Source organism: Dicentrarchus labrax, unplaced genomic scaffold, assembly GCF_905237075.1.
Source record: "Dicentrarchus labrax unplaced genomic scaffold, dlabrax2021, whole genome shotgun sequence".
In the NCBI taxonomy this organism is placed as follows: domain Eukaryota; kingdom Metazoa; phylum Chordata; class Actinopteri; family Moronidae; genus Dicentrarchus; species Dicentrarchus labrax.
In genome coordinates, this window is record NW_026136718.1 from 1,931,726 (window position 1) to 1,950,543 (window position 18,818).

General features: G+C 41.3%; 1 protein-coding gene across 1 annotated transcript; it reads left to right on the top strand.

The window, feature by feature from the left end:
* The first annotated feature begins 48 nt into the window (after positions 1–48).
* On the top strand, positions 49–12,323 carry ntmt2 (N-terminal Xaa-Pro-Lys N-methyltransferase). The gene is made up of 4 exons (XM_051375780.1): positions 49–557; positions 5,596–5,768; positions 9,164–9,419; positions 10,379–12,323. Exons 1-4 carry the CDS (start codon positions 359–361, stop codon positions 10,633–10,635), a joined length of 885 nt encoding a protein of 294 aa, XP_051231740.1. The 5' UTR covers positions 49–358; the 3' UTR covers positions 10,636–12,323.
* Positions 12,324–18,818: the final 6,495 nt, after the last annotated feature.

Genomic DNA, 18,818 nt, shown 5'->3' on the forward strand with positions numbered 1-18,818 from the left:
TCATGCACTGCTGGAATTTGCAGCCTGAAGTTCAGTTGCTTCTGTTCGTCCTGAAACAGCCGGCGTCTCCTTCCATACCCCAGCCCCCCTCCCTCAGTCCTCCCAAGTCAGTGTCCCCAGCAGGTGATCTGTAAATCTGGCGGGACGTTCTGAGCACCGCCCCGTGAAAAAGATCTCTGCCGATCTCTTGAACGCTGGCAGAGACGTGTTGAACACTCAGCTAGACAGATATAGCAGCAGCTGGAGAAACAGTGTCCCAAACGGGTACCGTAACCACTCTACTATTGCTCTTTCAAACACCTTCGGGGACAAAAGCATTGCTCTGTGAGGTGCTGCTACGAGGCCACAGGCAGCCAAAATGGAGATTTCAATTGAAGATCAGAGCAGCAGCTCAACGGCAAACTTTGAGTTCAAGGGAGCTCACCAGGCCTTCAGGGATCGCTGGAAAGAAACAGATGAAACCATGTGTCGCCACAGCATGTCCTTCCACCTGCACCACACACTCAGGAGCGAGTTCTTCGCCAGCTACCTGTACCTGCTGGAGAAGACTCCTGTGGGTAAGAACAAGGCCCACTCATAGACTCCACACCAGTCTCACAGTCAAGATTTACGACCTTTTTTTGACCCTTGACTCCATTAAGGATTTGGCAAAGCTGGAGAAGCATGCCGGGGGTTTGTTTTGAGTACAAATCACTTTACACTGCTGTTGTTTCACAGGATACCATGTGCAGGGGCGCAGCAAACATCATGATCTTAATTAAAGTCCCATATTCATCATGAGATAATGCAAATGGAAGTGAAAATTAATTGGGAAACCCGTGTATTACCCATAATAATGCCACAATGATTGACAAAAACCAAAGCAGAACCAGTGTTCACTGAGATTAATCACCCATCTGAAGTTACATACTGTAGTGAGAAGGGAGAGAAATATGATAGAAAATCTAAAATACACTTGGAGAGTAATGTTAAGTGCATGTGGTTAATACTAAATGGGACAAAATGTAAAAACACTGGGAATGACTAGAGATGATTGAAGTCACTGGAATAGCCAATACTAATAGAATATCATCTTACATTATAACACTAGTATTTTTATTTCAAATACATGTTTTACAGACACTCAGGAGGAAGGTTTTATGATGCTGTGAAGGGCTCAAACTAATGATTATTTCTTGATTAATCCATTAATTGGTCTATTAAATGCCAGAAAACAGTGAAGAATCATCTTAAATGTCTTGTTTTGTCAGTCCAAAACCAGTAGTTAGTTTCATGTGATTTAAAACAGTTAAAAGCAGCAAATCTCCATATTTAGGAGGCTGAAAACAGCATTTTCTGCCATTTTTGCATGAAAATGTAATCAACTGTCAAAACAGTTGGTGATTATTTTCTGTCAATCGACTGACTGATTAGTCGACCAAGCGATGCAGCTGTAAGACTGTGTCCAGGGTTAACTGCCTTTGTTACTGAATCAAGTCTAAAAAGAGCGGCCATTCATAGATGCACACATATCTTTAAAATAAATTTTGGATTCATTATTGTTTTTGTCTTTTTGTAATAAGAAACATTCAGCCTCAGTGGAAGTTTTCAATCCTTAAACAGGAATCTACTAATACTTTACAGTAAAATGTGAACTCCTTCTTGCATTGAAGCACAACCAAGTTACTTGGAAAATAAATAAAGCGAAATCTTTCTCTTACAATTGAGAAGTTGAATAAATGTTTAATTCAGTAGGTCAGATGGAGGTTTTGCTGCTGCAGCCCTACCTGGTTGGATCAGCCCAGTAGCTCATGGTGGCAAGTGTCAGCAAACTTTAGTTAGATAGATATTTTGGGCTGTATGTGAATGCCTGCATGCATGCTAAATGTATGACATGTGGATTGTTAACATGGCCCATATGTTACCTCTGCACATGTGAACTTATCAATCTAAGAGGACATCCAATGTATTTAACAGAAACACATCTGAACCTAGGAGAGCGTTGGAAAAGGAATGAGCCATTGTCTTGTGTCACGTGAGGTCTCTGATTAGCAAAACATACAAAAGATTAAAACAGTTCCACCTTAACAATCACTGCTTCTCCCACGCTGTTGGACAGACAAAGGACGTCCCGGAGGGGCTGCGAGCCGAGCTGCTGCTAACGTTAGCTCAGCTTGTTTCTCTGATAACTTAAGATCCAGACGTCCGATGACTAAAATCCTTCATCCGGTTCAAATCTAGAGTTAAAAAGCACCAAGATCTAAACAGTGGATGGTAAAAATGTGGCTTCAGACTGGATCAACAGTCAATGTATGACAGCTTCTGACAGACAACCACAACGCTGACGCAGGCACAAAGGGGATATGACGCCATCGACAGGCGACCGGTGAAACACAGCGTTACCTGAACTGGGTTTAGCTGTCACAACCCTTCCACAACATAACCCTAAGTGCCAGATTTCCCTTAACTAACCCAAAATCTGCTGGGTTTTTATTCATTTTATCAAGGACAGTTTCAGCGCTGTTTTCTCAGCATTAACCTAGCTAGCCACTCTTATTCTGCCTCTGATTGGCTCTGACCGTGACATTTAACCCTTGAGAACTCAGTACCTTGAGGCCTATTTCAGACACTGATTTGTACACAAGCGCCTAGCTTGAAGTTTGGCGAGATGGATTTTGTCTCATGATCTTGTTAATCCAGCTGCCTCGCAAGGTTAAAATGTATATGTATAAAAGAAATAAGAAATAGTCCATGTTTTTAATGCCACAAATTGTTGTTTTTACTCTTCTGTTTATGCACAGGGTTAAATAACCAAGATACAGAATGTCAATGAACTTAGGAGCTGAACTTTAGCGGGTTGGTTGGCAGAGCCAGGTTTACTGTTTCCATCAGCTTCCTATCTTTATGCTAAGCTAGAAGCTAGGCTAACGGTGTTCTCTGTATTAAACACACAGACATGAGATGGATATTGAGCTTCATATCAATTAAGCAATTAAGGGTGTTATCCAAAATGTTGAACTATCAGTTTAAAACAAAGCGTATCCTGTGTCCATAAAATGAAAATACAATAAGAAGCCACAGAATCTGTATATTATACTCAATATAATGTGTTTGTTTATGAACAGACTTTAAATCTTATGTTCATTTGTTCTTACAGCGAGATGCTCCATAAAAGCACCAGGAGAAATCTATTTTCATAACACATGTTGGTCAGTGAACTCTATTGTGACAGTTGGCTAGTCAGAAGGTGTTAAGTTTGAGTCTAACCTAATCCTCTCCAGGGGGTCTCCACTTGTCCATCATAAGAGCACAAGTTGCAGAAACAAGAGATCCTGACCTGTTGGCCATTCTGGCTCAAAGACGCCTTACTTTCTTACCACTAACATGATACAAGGCCCATTAATGGCATAGAATGTCAAGCACGAAAGTACTAACTCATGTCAGTCGGTAATATACATGACAGTTAGAGGGCTACGGTTGGATTATTTACAGCTGTGACAGCTTTAAATTGACTGATTGGAATACATATTTTGTCTTTTTTTATGTCTTAATACAATACACGTCAAGCAAAAGGAGCACTCCTAAAATAAATATACTATAGAGAGGTTGGAGGGGTATCGCTGACTTTAAATTTAGGCCTAAGACATCGGAAATAAACATTAATCTTCCAACTGTATCCTCTAATCAGATGTCTCATTCTGTTCAAAGGTCAGCTTCTAATGAGCTGCTCCACTTTGAAGGTGTGAGATGGAAGAACATGATGGAACTGGATTGACACTTGGCAGACGCGTATGTCCGCCCTTCTTGGTCTTGCTCGATGTTTCTATACTTACCCTTCCTCTACGAGCCTTGAGAGTGGTCACATGACATGTAACTGCCAGCCTTAGTTGCTCAAACTAACCTGATGCCATGACAAAATTTCACAACCAAGCGGCGGCACTTGCCAGGAAAGTCGTGGCATGAATTCTCTGTTTCTACACCGTGTTTTTAGTGCGACTTCCAGGTGCTGAAGTCGCTTTCTTGGCTCTCTGCCTCGTCCTGATGTTTCTAGCATGAAGGAGGGAGTCCAGCTGGAAATAAATCCCCCGTTCTTAATGTTTCACCGTGGTGTCATGAATTCTGCCCCTGGAGATCCTTGACAAGCGGACGGACATTCCCTCACGACCCCCACCGCCAGGAACGTGTCATCTAAGCCTTCGGAAATGTTGCGTCCATTCTGCAGGATTTATTTCAGCTCAGCAGAACCGAGGCATTGGGAGGTTGGGATGGTTTAAGAAGCCAGGTGTTAAGTTTCTTAATGTCACAGTATGTCATTGACTTCATATTGTAAAAGGAGTATGTTGTAGTAAAACACGTAGTTGAACAATGGTTGAGAACTGCTCTGGTTTTGGTCCTTTGAGGTTCCCAGTTTTAGCCATATCAACTTTTTAACTTATAAACCTTGTAAATGCACACAAACACTGGAGATGACTTAAACAGCATCTTGTATCATGTAACAGCTGAGCACAAGAGTAACGCAGTACGTCCTTATTTATAGTCTTCTGCTAATCAAATTATCATCCTACATTTCCTGTGAGACTGTGAACAGTGTTCCTCCCCATTCAGAGCAGTCCAGTGTCGTATCTATTAGTGGAAATAATCTGTTCCTAATTCCTTATTACTAAACTGCAATCACTAATATAACATCCAGTGTTTTAAATCATTTACACATCTCTTCAACAGCTCGTCAGATTGCCATAAAAGTTTCTTTCTTTTTAAGTTTGGCAGTAGCCCGCCGCCATGTTGTTTTATGGTCTGTTTTACTCTAAATGGGACCATCAGTTACTAAATGAACATCATGCTGTATGGAAGAAGACTGAAACTAGAGACTGAGACCAGAAACTCATCAGGAAACTGTTTACTGAGCTCATCAATCAACTGAGAAGTCGACTCATTTCTCCATAAGACTGAATGGTATCTTAACTCATGGTGCTGCCCCCTGCTGGCCATTAGAAAGAATGCAGGTTTAAGACACTTCACAGACCTGGAAGCTCTGTCCACTAATTACACTGTCACTGCCTGCCACCCAGCTGTTTGTAGTCTAGTTGCATTATGGGTACTGTATAATGTAGACACCATACTTTCTGGTTACTATATACTTTTTTATTGTATATAGTGTATATATATTACATATTATATTGTATTTTATTCAGTTTTTCTTTACTCTTTTCCCTCGTGCTGGTGTCCCAATTTGAATTTCCCCTGTGGGGTAACCAATAAAGGAACACCATATCTTTTCTTTATCTTATCTTACTTTCATGATGAAGAAGAAGAAGTCAGCTGCATCGATATTTAAACTTTCCATTGTGAATCTGTAGTCTGTGTGAGTGTTGTAGAAGTGCAATGCTACTCCCTGATAATCTCCAGTTATTTAACTTCTCACCTTACTGCAGTGATGTACAGGTGAACTCTAGGACACTGTGACATTACCAACCAAAGAGGACAGTGAAACACAGCTCTTTAAAGTCACTCTTGAAATGTACGGACCATTGTTGAGAATCTGTCTGTCAATAGATTAAACTGTTACTCACTAAGATGACCCTGTCTTTAACCCTGTCTCTGTTCTCTTTATGACAGTGAAGCTGTTTCCAGTCACCTGTGAGTACATCAAAGGAGAAAAACAGTTCTACTACAGAGCTCAGCAGTTCTACGAGGACGTCTCCGCCTCGGAGGAGGGCATGCTGGGAGACTTTATGGAGATAGGCCACGTTGATCTGGAGGGTTCCCGGCAGTTTCTGAAGAGGTTTGTGGTGAGTCACGAGATACTGACTCACCTTCAGATTCACAGCAGTTCAAAGGCTCAATCAGATCTAAACTCATACAGTAACATTTGACGCGCTGCATCCATCACTGTGACATACTGTACAGCACTGTATTGATTTACACTGCTGCAGTTATCTCTGAATATACATGTCAGAGTCTATTTTGGGCTAGGAGTTCGTCATCCTGACTGTAAAGAGAATTCCATCTTGTTTCACGTGGGAGGAGGCCTCAGTGCAGTTTCTAATAGTAGCACAGACTTGATGCCAGCCCCATAAACACCCAGACAGAACAAACCGAGCCAACAGCTGTTAATCACTTTGTGCCATGGTCATTTTTTACTAGCACTAATTTGTTTACAGCGCAGATATTTTCAGCTGGTATTGTTTTCACCTTGTGAGTCTGTGTGTGTGTGTGTGTGTGTGTGTGTGTGTGTGTGTGTGTGTGTGTGTGTGTGTGGAGACACCTACTGTAGCAAGAACTACCACTCAGGCCAGTTTGAGTTCCTTTTCAGGTTTTGCTAACTTCTGATGCCGTCACAAACCATTACAGGTGTGTAGTTGAGATCAAAATTAAGGTGTGTTAAGGTGCTTGGTGTGTGTGAGTGTGGTCCGACCCACGAGTACATGTCATAATGTAGAAATGACTATGGAGTGAGAACGTCAGCATGCAGACGGACTAGTGTGACGATTGGATGTAATTCTTGGTCTTTTTGGCTGAGATATATCATCAGGGTTCCCACTCTCTTTAGGAAATAATTTTCCAGGACTTTTTCTTGACAATACACAACAGAACATTCTCACAAATGGTCACATAACTTATATTTATATGACCATCTACAGCATTTAAACTGGGCCTCTGAGAATTCAGCTCGTGCCTCTAGAAAGACTTGACAGCAAAAAGGCCGCAGTGAGTCGTTTCCGCTCTGTGTCGAGTGTGAACAGCTATGGACGGAGATACGAGCCAAAAATGAAAAAAGAGGGCATTTTTCCACTTGGCTCTGCATCTGATAAACCAGCTTTAAAGAGTTGTACCGTGCATTACAATACAACATAAATTAAACATATTCAACATAAATTATTTCCACAATATTTGGTCATTTTAATCAATTTCCAGGTGTTCCCATGACTAGTCTCTAAATCTCCAGGTTTCTCAGGATGCGTGTGAAGTGCCATAAATTGCAAGTTTGTCGATAACTGACCTAAAGATATGCATATTAAAAGAAAAGTTTGACATTTGGGGAATTTTGGGAACCTATTAGCTTTAAGTCAAGAGTTAGATGAGAAGATAACTCTTGCTAAGTATGAAGCTACTGGCAGCAAGACTAGAAACAGCTTGCCTTATTATAAAATCTACAATTTACAAGCACCTCAAGCTCACTAATGAATGCATTATAATTCATAAAAAAAATTTAAAAAAACATGTAAACATGACAATTTGCTGTTTTCTGTACTATTTCTTGGTCTGAACCATTAACTTCCTGGAGTGCAAGCTGGTTGCCTGGTATCTGGTCTTGGCCAAGACTCTAACACAAACCCCTGTAAAATGGTGAATTATTGTTACCATAATGGGTTAATCAGTGAGCTTTAGAGGTGCTGTTAGGCAGATTTTGTTTCCTTTGGACAGAGCCAAGCTGGCTATTTTCACCCTGTTCTCTTTAAGTTAACCTGCTGCTGGCAGCAGTTTCATATTATGCAAATCTCTGCAAAAACAAAGTAAATACAATACAAAGTCAAACCTTTCCTTTAAAATATATCATCACCTTCTTACACTCATACATATATACATACAAACTTCAGTGTCGAGCGTCCAAGTGCTAATCAGGGGAATGGGTTTGGCCCAGAGTCCGGGTTATTTAGAGGATCAGTTTTACAGGAACTCTAATTATAAACTGCTAAGATTGGATGCTTTAAAGGAACGGCACACAGCTAAGTGGCTACTCGTGCACTGGTGCTAATGTAAACACAACAAACACTGATTTAACAGAGCTCAGCTACAGTGTTCACCACTACCGGATAACACAGTACAGTACATTGCCGAGGCCATGAGAGCATGATAAGTTACAGTATACTTAGAATACAGTTTGTCAAGATAACATTAACTTGGATCCTTATTAGTATTTCTACAACTGCTCATAATAATTCACCACTGAAAATGTACTTTGTAAAAAGGCTAAAAGAAAGCCCATACAGTAAGGGTTAGGGTTATATTGTGTTTAGTTTTAGGGTTGTGCTGAATTAGAGTACTGGCACCTTTTTTGGTCAAACTCAGGCAGTGCTTCAAGAGTCACATGGTAGTTAACTTCCATACAAGAACAAAGAGTAAATATAAGTGAAATGGTAAACCCCATACAATCTTCGACTGTATCTGACTTTTTTGGGTATTCAACATTAGAACTTTGACTTTGGTTTAGCACCACAAACAAAATACTGGGAAGGCGCATCCTTTCAAAGATCTGAATGCTAAAAACTGTGGGGAACTTTTTTCGGCTTCTAAAGTTTGAGAACCACTATTTTAAAGTGGTGTAAGACTAAAAGAACTGCATTTAGTGCTCTAGATATAGTTGCTTCTGAGTTAAAGTCAGTGACGTTTGCTTCAAGTTGGAGTTTTTGCTTTTTTGTGTGCTTCTAATGTCCAGAAATGACAATTTAACTCCTCACTTAAATGCAATGACCGTGAATTAAACCATAACGTCCGCCAAATCTTCTACAAATTTGCGCTCAGCAACACATCATCCTCTTCCAAAATCTCCCCCCTGGCTGTGAACTAGCTCCTGTTCAAACCTGACATCTCCATTAAAAACCCAAGTGTGGTAGGAAAAGATTTAGAACACATCCAGATTAAACTGAGCTACATGCGCACAGAGCAATATGGCAGTAATTCACAGAAACCAGGAAGCCTCCTGTAACAAGCACAGAGCTCCTCAGGGCCCCATCTTTCATACAATCACACACTGGGGCCCCTGATGCGGAGGGGTTGGAGTGAGGTCAGAATACCAAATGAAAAGGAAGAAAAACCAGCATGATTCAAGTGAGGTGACTTTTTGTTCCCTCGCGGTAAAGTTCATAGTTTCGTTGCCCTGAAGGAACTGAGGTCTTCTTGTTTGTGCTGTCGGTGCTTTTGAGGTACAGAGGCCTGACATCTGGAAACACAGAAAATAAAGAATAGACTCCTCTATGACTTATAGAAATGGTAATAACATGCTGCAGGAAAACTGACATTTTGTTTTCTGTGAAGCATAAATCCAGCTCTTCTTTTTATGGTTGCCTCAGTTTTATTACAAACGACCTTCAATTGAGTTGACTTTATCCTTTTAGAAAAACCTCTAAATAAGGTTGAATTTTGCTTCAGTTATGAACTATTCACCCCTTTTTTTCTCCGGCAGGGTCCCGGTAAGGCCACAGGTACACACTGTGCCCTGGACTGTGGCTGCGGGATCGGCCGTGTGTCCAAAGGCGTCCTCCTTCCTGTGTTTGAGAAAATGGAGATGGCGGACATGATGGAGCACTTCCTGCTCCACGCACATGAGGAGTACCTTGGCGACGATGCTGACCGCATCGAGACCTACTACTGCTACAACCTGCAGGAGTTCACGCCTCCAAAAAACAAGTACGACGTCATCTGGATGCAGTGGGTGGCATGTAAGTATGAGAAGGATCTCAATTTATAGCCTGTTCATTATTATATAGAGACATTTTAATTGTCATCCATTCTTGAAGTTAACTTGTACACCTGTGAAATGTTGAGTTAATGAAGAGAGATTCTCCTGTCACTGTTCGGTCTCATTTCAACCCTCCCACCAGATGAAATGTTGGTGATGGACAGCAAAACCGGATTATATTCAATGCATTTAGTAAATTAGTGATTCATTGCTGTTTGGGAAAGATTGTGGTTATTGTAAATAAACTATAGTCATTGTTGATTCTGGTCTGGTGATAGTGAAGTTTCAAAGTTGGTTCAACTGGTGAACTGGTCAACTTTTCCACAAGTTAGAGAACCATTATAGAGCCACGTCATTATGTCACTGTATGTGCAACATAAGCTATTGTTACGAAGCTTACACTAGCTCTCTGCTAACATTACCTGAGCAAGCATAGTGACTAATTCCTCACATCAATGTTGCGTTGGTAATATAAATATTGTTTTCGGTGTTCCTAACATTAATGTTAACTTTTACTTTATTATTGTTTGCATATTTCTCTGTTTCTCTACGTCACTGTAAAAGAGGGACACCTCAATGATTTTCGAGACTTAAATAAAGGTCATTATTTGAATTCAATTGAAAAGGTTCTAGGTTGAAACATGAAGAACTGGCTCAAGATTAGATCCAAACCAGTCCTGAAACTGCTGGGGGAAAAGGGATATGAGGTTAGGGAAATATTACGGTTAAAAACAAAAGACTGGCGTAAGTTGGATCTGCAACATGCCCATCGACCGCCCTGAACGTCTACTGATTGGCATTGGGTGGACATTGCTGCAGAGTCGTGTTAATGTAATTTAAATGGAAAAAAGCATCTTTTTTTTAAGTGAGACTACAGGTATCTCAGTTGTGGTTGCTTGGTTTTTTTGCCTTCATTCCTTAATCCATTTTTCTCTTCAGGCCACCTAACAGACAAGGACCTGATGAACTTCCTGATTCGCTGTAAGAAGAGTCTGCGTCCAAACGGTGTCATCATAATTAAAGACAATATGGCGCGACAGGGCTGCAAGCTGGACCCTATCGACAGCAGTATCAGCCGCCACCTGGACATCATGAAAAACATCATCGCCAAGGCCGGCCTGGAGATCCTGGCTATTGAGAAGCAGGAAGGTTTCCCTGAGATCATCATTCCTGTCTGGATGATTGCTATGAAATAGAAGTGACATTTTTACCGTGAAGAGATTCAGGTTGTTATTGCTCAATTTGACAGAAACTAAAAGGAAAATCCAACCTAAAGCTGAATTCACATGTTATTCCACTTCCAAGTCTAGATTTGTTATCAAGTCAGTGTCTGGCATTCCTGATTTGTGTAAACACATCCTTCTTAAAATGAATTAAAAACAGCAAAAAGCACCTTTTCGGGTCCAATTTAGACACTTGATTAAGTCTTTGAAAACTACAACACAGCAAATAATCTTGTCATCTGGATATAAATCCTGAAGCGGCGGTGTGGATGGCGTGATGGCACCCAGGGCGATTTTATGGAGACAGGAGTTCTCTTTCTGTTCAGCACAGAATAGAAATAAAGCTTTTATGTAGACATGAAACTTCTACAGAAGCACTCTGACTGTAATTTACAGTCAGCCGGCCACCTCCAGGTTTTGTATCTTGATGACATTAAAGATAGACCCTCTGAAATGTAACTGCGGGAGAAGCTTGTTCCTGTCTGAACCACGACGATCATTGGAATAACATGTGCAGTCAGATTTACTGTTGGAGTTAATTATTTCTATCCGTTCTTGATTAAATCTAACATGTTACAGCACCAACAATATTGTACCAAGATTTGTAAAACTTTATTGTTGTTTTTTTTCCAGTTACGATTAACATGTGAGCTGTATCTGGATATGTAATCTGGAGGATGACATCTGATCAGATAGCATTAGCTGCTAGCACAACACACCCCAATCTCTGACTGAACTGTCTCTGGTTGAATTGCATTGTTGGTAAAATCGGTGCCAGGTTTAGACAAGGAAGAAGAATGCAAGGCATAAAAAAGACCTGGGCCTTCACGGATTAAACATTTATAATACAAAGAGTCATAATTCACCTCGTTTGCAGTTTGGGGTCTATTGAGAAAATGCTTTTTCAGCCACAGGGGATATTGTTGCAATTCTGGAGCAAATTTTCTTAAGACTATGGCCACAGATTGCGTTTACACTAGACCACATGTAGTTGGGGTCTGGCTGATCTGAGTCCAGTTGGATCCAGCTAGCAGACACTACAAACCTCCAAACTGCTTGTACATGAAGTTACGGTGGCTGAGGAAGATAATAAACCATAGAAGATCAAAAATAAAATAAAATAAATGAAACAAATTAAAAAAATTACCTTTCAAACACGTACATTTAATGTAGACTAAAACTTGAAAACTGTATGTTGAGATAAATGTCCTTATGTCCTTCCTTCAGATTTCTTCATGTTTGTGCTGCAGCCGGATATACTTGATGCTCTGTGCATTTACATCTGCATTAACCTTTCTGTTCCAGATACAGATCACGTGCTAACAGCAGGTGGAGATATGCTCTTAAAGTCACCTTTCAGTACAGCATATAGTTCACTTTTTATTGCAGTAGAAATTATGTTCATTCAGTGCAGGTTTGTCAGGTGTAAATATTAATTTAGTTTTTTATGTATGTTTTATACTTTTGCTTGTAATATTGCACAATAATAGACATTTTTATATTGATTTTCTGTGCAATTAATTCTGTGTAGTGCTTAAACTTAGACTTCCACTTTCCAGTCAGTACATGTTTGTGCAGCTTATTGTATATTTATTTAAATTCTGCTGAAGAGGTTTAGTTGCATTGTTTATCAAAAATAAAAATGCCAAACTCAGAAAGCATATGGATGCAGTTTTATGATTTTTCTTTTCATATTTAAAGTTTTTCATCCCGTTCCAAACAAAGGCAAATAGGATTAGAGATGGGTAATCACCGTTTGCTATTACAATCAAGGCTGGAACATAAATGCTGACCAATTTTCCTTAAATATTCCTACAGTACAACCCGTGCACACCCCTGACAGTGACCGCGCTGCAATCTTCCAGAGTGGGCTCAAAACACACGAGATAATTGAGATCCTCTCAGATCGTTAAGTATTATTACTATTATTATTTTTTTTTCAGGCTAACAGTAGAAGCAGCTCATTGTTTTGGGCTAATGACTTTCAGCTGGGCCCCTGAGGTGGATGGTGGGCTTGATTATTTCCTGGTTTTGACAGACAGTGCCTGCTTTCATATCTGCCCTGGCTTCATTTCAAGCCTGTCAGATGTTGTCTGCATAAAACACATCCAGGAGTCGCCTCAAATATTCAGCATTTGCGTGCGTAAGAGCTCGACGGGAGTGGTGCGGAGTTGTTCCTCCCTGAGCTTTTTATGAAAGGATAGTTTGTCAATGAGCAGACTGGCACTGAGAAAGTACAAAATCATCAAAGTGTTGAAGGCGCGATGGCGTGAGATGATCTCCACGGCATGCTTCTCTCGTCAGAATGACTCTTTTGAGATGTGAATACACCCAACACATTTTCCACATCCCGTATGAATTAAAGATCAAAATGCCCCAAAGTTAAACTCGTAGGTATTTTTTTTCTCTCCCCCAGCAAATAGCAGCCAAATGTGCTGTCACCTTTTCAGGAGTGGTTAGCGTCGCTGACAGTCAAGGCTATCATTTCTAATACTTCTCAATGTCTTCTGCAGCCGCTCGGCAGCAGTTTGAATACATTAGCTGGAGTAACACTAATTTGTCCAGTCACGTCAGCAGAGCAGAGTTTTGGGCCTGATTCCAGACTGAGTATATCTCAGACAGCTCGTAGAGACAGGAGGAAGACAGAGACCACAGGGGGATGAAGTGACCAACACGTATTCAGGGCAAGTGTGATCGCCTCAACGTGCAAAGTACTGCTGTTCAACTTAAAGTCAGAGCTCCAACTCTATAAGAAAATAGGTTTCATCTCACACAGACTGTAAACACCAACAATATCGCAAACGACTCTGTCTAAAAAGGTGAACATTTCAGATGATGTTCAACGTTTACTTGGTTCAGGAAAAATCATAGTTTGGATTAAAATACAACCCGGTATCACGCCAAAGCACGTGATACACACCGGACAGTTATCAGAGAAACAAGCTGAGCTAACACTAGCAGCAGCTCAGCTCGCAGCCCCGAAGGAACGTTCTCCGTCGAATTTTCACCCTGTTTATCTTGTGTCTGGCCTTTAGTTCACTTTCAGATCAGCTTCTCATGTTTAGAGTCTTCCACCAAGAGACAGAAAAATATGATTTCTACAAACCTAAGTTGAAACATAACTACAGTAATGGTCCTAATATCTTCTGTTTAGGAACATTGAACACATCATCAAAACAACTGACTTTTTATCCAGTTTTAGCCACATTTACACTTTTTAGATGATTATCTTTTTAAACAGCTCCCACTCTTTGACAATACATAACAGCACTTGATCATCATCGGTGGTCAGCCATTTAAGGGACACTTTGCACTAGCTTGCTTTCGTAGCATGCTTTGCTGTTCTCACCACAGTTGATATTTCTGCTTTTTAAATTAACAACAGTTTTCTTCTAACTGTGCCATTGATAATCCCACATTACTTCACAATATCATCAAACTTTCTCTTTTATAATTGTTTCGATGTGAGAGATGTTAATACCCGTGGTGTCGTTCAGAATGCGACCAAGGATACAACCCCGCTCTCTGTGGTGGTTGGTGGGAATTTTGCCCTTACAGTATGTGCCCTAACTCTTTTAATATAAATACTCATCTTAATGAACCTTTCCTCTTGTATCATCCTCTAGACCAACTTTGTCAAGCGCCTTTACAAGTAAAACAAATTTAAAAAATGTATGTCGTTTTTTTCTCATTGTGGGGTGTTATGAACACTGCAGCCTCTAGGGGGTGCTAACAGTGCTTTAGCCTCTTAGTCTTTACTCTTGTTGTGAAAATGCAGTGGTCACACTGCAGCTTCCACCCACATGTGAAGATAGTAAACACCCCCAGGAAGCAGCCGAGGGGTCATATTCCTGCGAAGAGCCACCAGCTCAGACAGCCTGAGCTTTCATCCCGAACAGACCGAATCTTTGTGGAATCTGCAGTCGAGAGAAACCTCAGTCAGTCTCTGGAGCCAGGATGGTTTCAACAAGACAGAGAGAGGAGCCTAACCTCCAGTCCCTGGGAGAATCCATACCAGAGGAATGTGCTTTCTCTTCATCTCCAGTTCTCATAGTAAATCATGTCACCGAAAAAAAAAAAAAAAAAAACTACGATGATTTTTGGGCTGCTTTTCCTTTGGCTGCCCGTTCAGGGTTTTAACTCTCCCAGCATGTCGTCGAGGGTCTGAGGGTGGTTTTTTTGCCACACTCAGCTCTCCTCAGCTCAAAGGGCAGGGATTAGTTACACAGACTTTTTATAGGCCCGGCCCTGAACATGTAATATTTCACCCGGCAATGTGGGTTTGGAGCCTGGATCAGGTGCTGCTGACTGTAAGGGTTTAATCTCTGAGCCAAACAAAGGATGACAAATGATGGCCGCCTGTAAGAGCACGTACTGTAGGTCCTACCTTCAGTTTAACATACCCTAAGATTTCTAAAGCTGAAAATAAACTGTGGAATACCAAGAGGAGGAATCATTTGTCTTCCCAAAAATGACCTTCCTCCTGAGCAGGAAAGCATTGCTCACAACAACAAAATAAGGAGGAATTTCTTCCCATCTGGAGCTGGCGCGAGAGAAGTGTGATTCACTGTGACTGTGAGGGAGCAATGCTGGGCCAGTGTGCTCTTGGCTATATGTGCATACACTGAGGCTTGCACACTGTAAAAGGCTGGGCTAACGTTTCTGCATTGTACATCTGTGTATGTGTGGATTTATGTCAAATATATTTCACAACACAAACATTTTGAAAAAAATAAATTGAATAAAAAAATGTTCACTGACAGTAAAAGGCCAAAAGTATGCCGGCACTACAGTTCATATGCTTTTGGTGCTTTTGGTCTTGGTTTGTTTTTCCTGGACTCCTTGGTTCCAATAAAGGTCTTCTTAATGATACAGCATGGTTATGGTCAGGAAAATATTGTGTTTAGGGCAAATAATAAATTGGTTAAGGTATGGGTTGGGGTTAGGCAACTAAAGGGAAGAAAAAATGTCTCTGGGGAGAATTTTCCTTTTTATCTTAGTCACCTGGAGGGTCGTGTCCCTGTTTGTGTTTGATTGACAGCAGCTGGCAGGCTGCCAGAATGCCGATGTTAAACCGTGGGGGAACGAGAAAATGCTGGTGTTACACTGTAGGGATTGAGAGAGGGTTGGACGTAGGGAACACGAGAGTGTGTGGTCATATTTTTAAGTTAAATAAGAAAGAGATTGTCAGATGTGGGTTGTTCTGAGTGGCTGCTGGGTGTGACTGTGCTGCTCTGATACAGTGCTTTATGCAAGATTTGACTGGCTGTATTGAGCAGATATGTATGCTGGCAGACAAAAAATGCAATGCCCTATTGAAATTGCAGGGGCTATTATTATTATTAATACCAAATTAATCACATTTTTGGAGGCCTTACCATGCCCCAAACCCCAAACCAAACTCCTCCTGGGGAATTTATTGGATCAACTTCAAATTTGGTCAGTTCAATCTAAAGACCATCACGATTAAAAGTTGTGTTATTAGTGACTGTATGTCGAAGGGCGTGTCCGTGGCATGGCATAGAATTACCATATGTTGCCATGAAACAGGAAGTTGTCATAACTAAAGTGTAGGGCACCCAATCTCTATTGGGTGCTGAAACAGGGGCTTACTCTGTTCACTCCATGCAGTACCGGTGGGAATGGTGTACCCTCCTTCAACCTTGTGGAAAATCAAACAAGACACTGTAATAATGCCACGACAGCTTGGTGCAATCAAAATTAAAATAAAAGCAGCCAGATTTTTTACTTTTCATGGGCAGGCAAACAGGGCTAAAAGGTCCACAAACCCCTTGAACTCATCATTTTCCCTGAGTTTTCCAGACTCCTTGCAGATAGTCCAGAGGCCCTCTGGTTTTTCTGATGGTTCCTAGCCTGTGTCTCTGAAAAGAGGCTGTGGTAATGTGGGAATGGCCTGGGGAATGGGTGTGATCTGGGATCCTGGGAGACTAATCACAAGTGTAGTGGCTGGGACAACACCAGACTTCAGCAGGTATTGAACAGCTATTTTCTCAGGATTGTCCTCATAATGCACAAGTTATGTGCTTTTAACTAAAGGCTTCCATGGAGAGGAAAACCAATGAGTTAAATCTGTTTTTGGCAGACTTTTGTGAGGATGAAGGAATCAGAACCATCATCATTAGTAGTAATTTCAACTAGTACAGTTGTTGCTATTATTGTTGCTGTGCACCTTTGTCTCTGTCCTCCTCTCTTTACCACCCATCCTCTCTACCCCTCTAACCCCAACTGGTTGAGGCAGATGGCCACCCACCTAGATTCGGGGTCTGTCCGAGGTTTCTGTCTCCAAAAAGGAAGTTTTTCCTTGCCCTTGTTGCCAAGTGCTTGCTCATGGTGGGAACTGTTGGGTCTCTATAAGGAGTACCAAATCGGTACTCTTGACTATGTGATTCCTGGTAGTGGGGTATTGTGTTGGTGCTCTCCTCTGATTTTTGTGTTGTAGGGAAAAAAAGGCCTTGATATAGATTTGATCGTAGCAATTTCCAAGTCAGCACTGTTGTGGGAATGTTCAGGCTCCTGAATTCAAGGGTATTGACTGGAGACTTACCAAACATACATGTTTCGATGGTGGGGGAAACCTGTACAGATATGGACAGAGCATGCAAACTCCACTCAGAAAGGCCCTGCCCCAACCAGAATTTAAACACACAACTTCTTTCACTGGTAGCCATGGTGTGTTTTAGCATTAACTGCCCTGAGGTCCACACAGAAGCAAGGAGTGCCATCCTTCTTAGGGGTCAGAACCAGTGGGGAGGCCCAAGCTGAAGTCGATGGTTCTATGACACCGTTGCTGAGCAATTTCTTAATTTCTTCCTCAATAACTACTTGTTTTCGTGGTGACACTCTGTAAGCTCTCCTTCACACTGGCAGCTCATCTGTAGTCAAGATCCTGTGCTATGACATCTGTGGCATCTGTGGACCGAAGTTGTAGGTCACTTCTGCATCAATAGCCTAACCACCGGCAGGCAGGTTGACGCTGGAGGACACCATCCTTTGAGCCTTGGATCCCTATTGGCACCACCAGGAGAGTTAGAACACCCAGCACATCTGCACCATGCCCTCTACCCTGACCAGCTTCAGGCTTTTTGATGTGTTTTTTGGAAGAGCGTTCTGAAAGGGTTGGACTGTTGTATATGACTCCAATAATCAGATATATGATAACCTTACTCCCTCCAAAATTGATCATGTTGTTAGTAGTGCTGCGAACAACACTCAACTCTACTGCCCCTCCAAAAAAGAAGATATTAAAACATAGGAGGCTAGCAGCTCCTATGACACACATGTGTACCATTAATCAGCAAACCAAACAAAAACTCATGAAACTTGGCACAAAATCTGATGGTACGAGTAATGTATGTATCCTATTGGTCCCGCAAATGGGTGTCACAACATGGCTTAGCCACGCCCCCCAGAATCAGCCCCCAAGCCACATATGACCGACATGAATGAAAATTGGTACACATGTGTATCATGAGCAGACAAGCAAAAACGTCTCTTGGACCCATACCACAAACCCAACAGGAGGTCGACAATTTGGAATTTAGTGGTCATTTTATGCATTTTTTCACGTTGTATTTGGACTCCTCCGGGGAACTTTATCGGATCAATGCTTCTTGCAGCTTTTAATAATTTCAGTTGGACTTTAAGGTCAGGAGAAAGATGTTGGTTATAGTTAATAAAAAGAAACATTTTAATTGCAGGTTTGTAACTGGACTTGGTCTCCTGCATGAAAGTCAGATGTGTTACTCACTCAACCAGAGCTCCTCTTCCTTACTGTCTGCATGGCTACATACAGGGCAAATTATTTCCTGCGTTGCTACTGAAGGTTGGTGTTGGTTGTTAATCGTGAGGTGTATAACCAACATGACAATGGCACAAAGTCAGCTTCGTAAAGAAATTATTATCCCAGTTTGGTGTGGTAGAATTTGACTGGCCTACAAAGAGCTGTGACCTCAACCCCATCCAATACCTCTGATGATGGATTCATGGATTTCCAACTGACAGTCAACATTTGTTTCTTTTATGACCACGATCGTTCCATAACCTAAACCGCGTGGTTATTATTGTAACCATGATGATGATGATGATGACGAAGCTTCCCCTAACCTTAACAAAGTACTTATTCTAACATAATCCCT